The 8,887-nt window shown below is 37.2% G+C and overlaps 1 protein-coding gene across 1 annotated transcript; it reads right to left on the reverse strand.

The window, feature by feature from the left end:
- Positions 1-1,026: 1,026 nt before the first annotated feature.
- LOC122009479 (phragmoplastin DRP1C-like) lies at positions 1,027-8,172 on the reverse strand. The gene is made up of 16 exons (XM_042565661.1): positions 7,974-8,172; positions 7,790-7,853; positions 7,597-7,701; positions 7,078-7,179; positions 5,155-5,205; positions 4,992-5,053; positions 4,543-4,633; positions 4,349-4,413; positions 4,053-4,247; positions 3,837-3,956; positions 3,688-3,758; positions 3,060-3,285; positions 2,762-2,812; positions 2,272-2,512; positions 1,970-2,109; positions 1,027-1,483 (listed from the first exon to the last, which is right to left on the reverse strand). Exons 1-16 carry the CDS (start codon positions 8,103-8,105, stop codon positions 1,358-1,360), a joined length of 1,842 nt encoding a protein of 613 aa, XP_042421595.1. The 5' UTR covers positions 8,106-8,172; the 3' UTR covers positions 1,027-1,357.
- Between the last annotated feature and the right edge of the window lie 715 nt (positions 8,173-8,887).

Below are 8,887 nucleotides of genomic sequence, written 5' to 3' on the forward strand. Positions count from 1 at the left end.
TTTATTCTCTCTTCCAAATTTCCTTTTCTTGTAATTTAATAGTAGCATGAGCATTTTGAATATTTAAGATTTAAAAAATATCCTCAACTTGACCCGCCCACGTCAACAAACTTTTCAAACCCGCTAAAAACAGAAAAAATAATTTTGTATTAAAATTATCAAATTTAAACCGAACTAAATATAGATTTGATAATTTTTTCAAATCAAATTCTAACTCATAATAATTTATTTAATATTCATGAGTCAAACTCAAACTCTAATTATTTATACATAATTTTAATTTAAATATACTCAAATTAAAATTTAAAAATATCCAATCAAATTCAGATTTAAGCCATTTTAAATTATAATTTAATTCTACTTAATCAAGATTCAAATAGAGCTCGAATTTTATTAAAATTCAAACGGAACTCAAGTCAAATATTTTCAAATTCGAATTTGAATATCATATATTTTTCAAACTCAAACTTAAATATTAATATTTTTATATTATTCGATTTGATTTCATTCATCTACACTCCTATACTCAAACCTAGCCCTACCCTAGGGCAAAGACTCAACCTAACTCAACGAGTCTTTGTTATACCCAACTCAACCTAGGCCTATGTCATCTCCAACCAGCTCGGGTCAATGTCAGGCCCAACATGGGCCCGAGCTAAGGTGAAGCCTGGCACTTCTCAAAGCCGACTCTTGCAGTGCCCTCTAAAATCAGTAATCAGGGAGTAAACTCTGCTATTAAAAAGCATTACTAGTTAAGTACATCCATCCCATTAAGTCATTTATAACATTTCACCACCGTTGAAAATAATAATAACGATAATTCTCGCAGCGTCCATCCCATTAAGTCATTTATAACATTTTACCACCGTTGAAAATAATAATAACGATAATTCTCGCAGCGCCAATGTAGGTATGACAATTTGATCTACATTGATCAATTGTACATTTATAATAACTATTGGTAGGGCAACATTATGCAACAATATAAAGCATATTGCATGGAGCAATTCAACATCACAAAAAAAAAAAAAAAAATCTTCTGTATTTTCTATAAAGCCCTCTAAACAATAAACACAGCCTATGCCAGACTCCATGACATCTGTGTAGAAACGATCGATAAGACCCAAAAAAAAATAGCACAGGCTCTTGATGCCAAAAGAATAACAGTTATATAGCTTCAGTTCAGTTGTTTGAAAAAAGTACGATGAATAAGGAATTTCCTGCTGCTTGTGGGTAATGGTATAGGAAAAAAAAATGCTCAACATCAATCAAGTAATGGAAATTTGTGGAACTGGATTCTCACCTATGCTGTCTCATTCTGATTTTTGTTTGTGACATCTGATGTTTGTTTAGCTTGTCATTTCCATGCAACCGAATCGATCTCATCTCTAGCTGATTTATAAAGCTCTAGTCTCTTTGCAATTGCATTCCTCTTCTCCATGAGAGATGGGTCCTCGTCCAACATGGCACTAAGCTGTTTCTTCTGCAGGGTAAAGATGAAAATATCAAACTGAATTGAATTTGGATTTGTATGGTCGTGAAGGTGCAAGAAAATGCATTCGAGCTCAAAAACATGAACATTTAAGTGGAGGTCAATCCTTTGAATTTTTGCAGTTGATGTAAGAATGAATCAGTCAGCCGTGGCAATTTTGTAAAACACCAAGTTTCAGGAAGAACAGTTTCTAATCGACTTATTGAACATTTGGATACCCAAATACAAGTGCTACAGATCATCTATATTTGTACTTCGAAACGTGCATTTACTTGAAGATGTTCAATTTCCCAATAGGAAAAAGAAGTGCATAGAAGATATAAGCTAAACGAAATAAGAGAAAATAAATATCTAGTACTTAGTAGAGAACCTACTGCATAACTACATGACAAGTAGGCATCATTTTAGTGCATCTCAAGGATTTCATGTGGGTGTGGTTTTAAAATTCACAATATGAGTATGGGTCATTAGACACACCTCCCTACTCCCGACATGGGCATAGAATTGATTAAGCAATGACCTCTTTGCTTCTCGGACTTGACAATGAACAATAGCCTTCGGGATAGTATTCCTCAGCGTGTCACATACCATGGCAACATATGCATTAACATTGGAGCCTGTAAATCAGATGATAGGGATCTCACCAGGTCATTGCAAGGTCAAAAAATTTGAGCATTAATGCTAATGAGATAAAAGAAAACAGCAAGATGAGACGTCAGACATATCCAGAGAAACTTGAGAGAATGCCAATTTTATGACTATTAGGAGAATGAACTTACCAATCCTCCTTAAATGGTTATCACCGTATCTATCTGGTGCTTGAGAATTTGGTGTGGAACCAGGAGCCTGACCTTTCTCAGGTTCAAGAGAGAGTTTCCTGAAGAACTCCACCGTAAGGTAGGTGGACTCCATTTCTACAAGACGAAGAACTGTTTTACGGCCCTCATCTCGAAATCTTTCCAAGGCTTCATTTGCTGCAGCTGCTATGTCTGACTGAAGAGTTGGGAAGCGCTTCAGTTCCTACCAGTAAAAAAAACAACCATCACTTCATCACAATTGGCAAACAACAAAAGCTATGTTGCTGCAGAGCAAGTTCACACAGAGAAAAGACATGTCAGTGAACTTGTAGGAAAATGCCGCATGATAATTAATGGATGATAATGAAAAAGCATTTAGGCAAAAACTTGAACTTGTAGACAGCAAAGAACCACTATGGCATGCCATTATGTACATTATGCACTTCCGAACTTATCCTATAATGATGCTTACCTCTGTTTCGCTAATGGATTTGCGAACAAGTTCTTTCAGGACAAAGTGAACCTGGAAAGTAACGTGAACATAGAATTACTTAGGCTATAGATAAAATGAAATAAAGTTTATAAATTCTCATGATCGTATTTGAGGTTACACTACCAAAACTAGTTCATGTAATTGATCTACATCAATATCCAGACAAAAGGAATACACATCGGTAAAGCATTGCATCACACAATAAGCAGAAATGATGCGTTCATAGAAGCATAACATTGCTATCAAAGGCATAGGAGTGTAGGCAAAGAGATTATACAGCATCGACAGAAGCCTCTCCAGGACCTTTGAAATAGCCTAGAGAACTGTCTATAAGCCTTCTATATCCTTGCTCAGGAGCAATCAGATGGGGCTGATAACCATCTGCCTCTGAAATAACCTTTCTAACATTCTGCAGAGACAAGTGCCTATCAAATGGGAGTTTCTTTAAAGCTGCAGGTAGTTGGTTGTCAAAGACCCCATATATCCGATCTCCACCAGGTCGCCTAGCACAGAACAATGAAAATCAAAACAAGCATAGAATCTCAATCACAAACTTGGAAAAACATGCCAATGAAATAGGTTGTGTTTGCCTAGGTTTGCCAAATAAAATGAAATTTTTTGCCAACATATTTTTTGGCAACAAAATAGGACAATCACATTTTACCAAAAGGGAATAAAAGGTAAAATCACAATTACTACTAGTTTAGCGAAGGAACAGTACTCTGAAAACACCAATTGTGTGATTGTGTCAAAAAATGCATACATTCTTTCTTTGAGTGGAATCAGACAATAGACTGGGGGATTGCCTTAAACCAGCAATTGTATGAAGGAGGACCAGAATCAACACTTGCAGAAGATTTTAAATGTGCCATGACTATGAGAAAAACAAGTGAAAAATAGATTACCCTCCATCCAAATGTTCTTTGAAAATTCGATCAAATGCACGGCACATCTCCAAAATTGTGTAAAGTTGTGCCTGCATATTTGAACAAACAAGAACATTAAGTAGGAAGAAAGGAGTAGCTACACAGGATTATTGTGTTCTGTAACTTACTCCTCCATCAGCTCCAATAGGCCTGCCTAGCCGATCCAACTCAGCTTCAAGTTCATCAATTGTTTTATTAATTAAAGCTATTATACTAGGTATTCGTTGCCTGATCACAGATTCCAGATGCTACAAAAGAGAAGTCGTAGAATATTTCAAATTTCCAAAGTTTACAACAAAATGAGAAAAGACATAGCTAAAATGAGAATGGAGATGAGGATCTACCTTGGATAGTAGTTTTGCAAGATACTCTGAACCCATTTTATGCACAAGATGTCCATAATCAGGGCTAGCTGCAAAATACTCTTGTTCCTTCCGCCGTGCATCAATCATGTCAACATTCTTGTTGATATCAGCTTGTGAGCGGTTGACTATTCCTACCCAAGGATGTTGTAGCCGATATGATCTTCCTTCCAGTACCTGGAACAACGAAAAATAAAGTAAGCTTTCAAAGGCAGGTTGCTTCATAAGATATAATTTTTAAAAAAAAATTTACATCACAGTTTCATTGAATTGCTTACATCAAGAGCATTAGTACCCTTGTCCATAAGATCAAGCTTTGTTAGGACACCGAAAGTTCGCTCACCTGGATGAATGAACAGAAAACTTACAACTATTGTCTGTATATACATGTAATTCAAAAGCCTGGGTGACTGAAAGAAAAACGCTAACCATCCAGTGATTTTCACAAAGTAAACATAAGTAAATTCTCTACCTGTAGGATCCACTTCCCTTGCAAGTTTGATGGCATCTGAGGTGGCAATATCTTGGTTAGCAGGAGAAATGGCCAGAATGATACAATTGGGCTACAATTATGAAAAAAAGAATCCCTTAGTGTCAAAATAAGCAAGCATTAAATTTCAATAGAATTTGGTGAATACTAAAGACTTCCTTGAATAGAGAATACCAAATATGGATTTTCTATGGCAGATATAATGCATTATCCAAGGTGGCAAGTACCCTAGCAGTTTGTAGAGTAAGAAGGCATGTTGGCTGGAAGAATCATGTTTAGTATGCATTTTTGGGACCTAAGGGTATAGATATAGGTACAATGTAAAGAAATAGAAACCTAGGTATTTGTTGTTTAATTGAACTAAAAATTCAGTGCATACAATTAAATCCCATAACATTTAAAAAGCAGAAATCTAGAGGCACTTTCTTTACCTTTTGAACATAAGACCGAACCATATCTTCAATATCTCTCACAATTGATTCAGGTTGTCCATCTGCATAAGCAAGATGATTCAATAATTTCCTCATTATAGAATTATATTGTTTGCTCAACTAGGTAGGAGATAGTTGACAAACTTTAGGTTTAGATCTTTACCTACAGCAACCTTGGTCAAACCAGGAAGATCTACAAGTGTTAAGTTAACAACTGCAAAAAAGCAACATGATCAAACAAAATGGTCTGGAAGATGTTGAAACATTTTTTTGCTGGAAACCAGAACATCCATATAAAAAAAGATCTAAAAGAGCACTGATACCACCCAGCAATAATGCCTCTCCAGCACACGACCCACAAGTTCAATAACCCATTAGGGTTTCGGGGTTTGGTCCTCTATAAAAGATTGCTCTGGTATGAAACCCTAACCAGAGCCTTTTTCTTCTACATGCTTTAGTTTTTTTGCCCTGATCCCATGATGACTTAGGCATTGGAGGAGCCTCACCGGGGCAACTCCCGGCGAGCCCTCTCTAACACATGTTAATCCATGCAAGAATGCTTTGTCAACGAGGATCAAGGAACCAACACCTACAAATTTTGGCCATAACAAGGACTATAAAAATATAATAGCTAGCAAAATCTCCAGAAGTTCTTGCAGAATTTGAATTATTACAGGCAAAAAATATTTTTCCATAATCTTGAGACAATATATTTGTGGATCTTACATGTGATGAATTTTTATCCATATCAGCTTTATGTATATGCATGAGGTACATTATTTTCATGAGCATACACAAATAAATGATAATTTACAGCATATCTACTGTGTCCACTATCGTTCCTCAATCAATTGTAATAATCAAATTTTAGTTCAAGTTCTTTGTATCTTTGACAATCAAATCCTATTTGTGATTTTAAACATCATCAAGTGTGACCTTTTATCAGTGTGCCTAGTCTTTATATAGTAGCATAAAAGGAACTCATGGAATCAGTATGGCATGATATAGAAATTAACTTCAGATTCTCTTCTATCATAAACTAAATTTATGTTTCCACATTTACATAAAATTAGGCTGCCCATTTTAATCAAATATCAAGATCATATAACTGCAATGTAAAAAAGCAACAGTAGGTGTAGGCATAGTAGGCTTGAGAAGGCAAGAGTTTCTACAAAATGACGAGAGGAAAGTCACTGGCTAAGGTAATGCATGCTGGTGATCACATACAATGCCAATTTGCCAATAACTTTACCTCACTCAACTGATAAAGCAACATCATTGTCTCTCTAGGCTCTTGGCACAGATTCTGGAACAATTCCCTTGATGAGCCATAGAATGATGTGGTATAGCAGCCACTTTTGGCTCACTCTTTTGATACACAGCTAGAAAGGTCACTCTAGCAAGTCTTTTAGAGGCCTCATGTACCACGAAACCAGTCTAGTCTACTGCCTCGAAGAATAGATAAAAGAAATAAGAAATAGAGGAAAAAGAAAATGGGCAATTCAAAGGAAGGTCAAGAAGAAAGCGAGTACAATTTTACTCTTCATTTCCGTCAAAATTTATTCATCCAAATTGGCAATTGCCTCACCTACCCTGGCCGCTAACTTGGAGGCAGTTCCCAACTCTGAGTTCACTTATCATATCTCTGGTTATCATCAGGTCACATGATTTTCTCTTTCCAAACAAAACCTATCTAATCAAGTATGAATCCACAAAGTCCCTCGGTTGTAATTGTATTTCCTTTGCTTGAAGCATTCATTTCATCTGAAATTCAAGTAATGGATTGAGAAAAACAATCGCCTTCATGAATGAAATATAGTTTTTCCTCCTTGATTCAGTCACCCTCACCATATAAGTCATTTATAAAATTACCCTCGCCATACAAGTGATTTATAATTTGACTAAGAACAACAGAGGTAAAAATTCACAAGATATTGATTTTCCTTTCATGAAAACTTATGAAAACATGAAGGAAAAATAAATAAAAGTCAAAAACATATAAACCAATTGATGTCGGCATTTGTAAACAATAGTTTGTTGCATGAAAACCCAAGCAAAAAATCAAGCATTATGTAGGCATACTAACCATGTGGTGAATAAATGCTCAAATGGATTGGAACGTTGGATATTTGTTTTGATTTTCCAGTAATGCGATCAGTCTCATCTGCAATCTCCTTCCTAACAGCAGCTGTAGGTATTAAAAATTCAGACAAGCTCATTAATCATGGTAACTCATACAAATAGCTTTAACCAAAATGAATCAAGTAAAAAAATAGAAGACAAAATTAGAACACTTTATTGGAATTGTCCAATTTTAAATGGAAGAGAAGGCAATTTTTTTTATGTTAGCAGAAAGCCAATATTTCATCCCTCAACATTGCAAATCAAATCAAAGAATCACTGCAAATGTGTATATGTAATCCACGCAAACAAAAGATCTTTCCGCTTAAACAAGCGAAAAAAACATGAGAAAAATCTAACTGTGAAAATATACTACTACATAAACGAAAGGGCCATTACAAGCTAAAATGCGCAAAAACATGAGCTACAAATACCCTTCAGAAGAACAGAGCCAAAGTAAATGGTTCAATGAATCCGATCATACCAAAGTCAGAATACTTCCTCCTAGGAGCATGAAGAAACTCTGCGTATTCTGACCCGCTCTCCGTCTTGTGAAGCTGCAACACCAACGGCCTCCTGGTCACAATACCTAATCCAAACACACAGATCCCAAACCGTCACTTGTGGAACACGAATACCAGAACACGGATCGACCAATATCCTTTTCGAGTAATCACCAGATCCACGGGGCAAGAAGTCCCTCCCCACGATGCTCTCTAGCACGGACGACTTCCCCGAACTCTGAGATCCCGAGGAAGCAGATCAAAATAGAGCCGATGAGAATTCCAAAATCGGCCAGATCCGAGCAATAAGAAAACTGGGTGCATTATATTTAGGAAGGCAAGGGAGGCGTCTCGTTACCTGACCACCGACGACGGCGACGGAGGGGAGGGCTTCCCAGAGGGATCCGCCCTCTCCGCCGTGGTCCCCGAGGATGGTGCACGCCCTCTGAATCCGATTCACAAGCCCGATCAGGCTCTCCATTGTCGCCATTGCGGTGGAGGAGGAGCACGGCGAGGGTGGAAGGCAGCGAGATCCGTGTAAAAGAAATTAAAAAAACAGTTTTGAAGGAGTCTCCGCAGCGTCGCCATTTAAATAGGTTTTTCGGCGATTCCAATGGCTGAGATCCAGACCGTCCACCGCAGCGGGATTCATGGAACCTCCCTCCGATGGACGGACAGGATTGGAGGTAGATAGAAAAGGCCCATGGAAATTAGAAATGCAAATGCCCGACGGATCTCCACTAACTGCCTAAATTGTAAGTCGCATAAAGTGCCATCGGAGTTATGATCTAGCGGTTGAATATTCATATTGTCATTCAGATATTCATGATTTAAATCTCAATTATAATAAATTTATAGAAATTTTTTCTTCAAATGATACGTAACTAAAGGATACTGAGCTTCTGAACTATTCGTTATGAACACTTCCCGATTTACCCTAGTGGCCGGTGGAAAATTTTTATGGGACCGGATCGGCGACTCTAGACTAGACGTTACCCAGCCTGATTAATCATTTTTTTAAAATCAGCATAAAGCCCTGGGACTCAATCCAACCTAGCCTAGTTTAAGATTATACCCGGTACATCTGATGTAACGACCACCCTTCTTACTGCTACTACACTCTAAGGATGACCGCTACTTAACTACTAACTCTACTTAACCGGTACGCTACTTAACTACGAGAAATCTCTACCGAAAAATTTCGACAGAGTCTCCCCTGTATCGGTGACCATTTTCCATAATACAAACAAACTATACTCAGCCACATGCGGC

This window comes from Zingiber officinale, chromosome 8A (assembly GCF_018446385.1).
Source record: "Zingiber officinale cultivar Zhangliang chromosome 8A, Zo_v1.1, whole genome shotgun sequence".
Classification (NCBI taxonomy): Eukaryota; Viridiplantae; Streptophyta; class Magnoliopsida; order Zingiberales; family Zingiberaceae; genus Zingiber; species Zingiber officinale.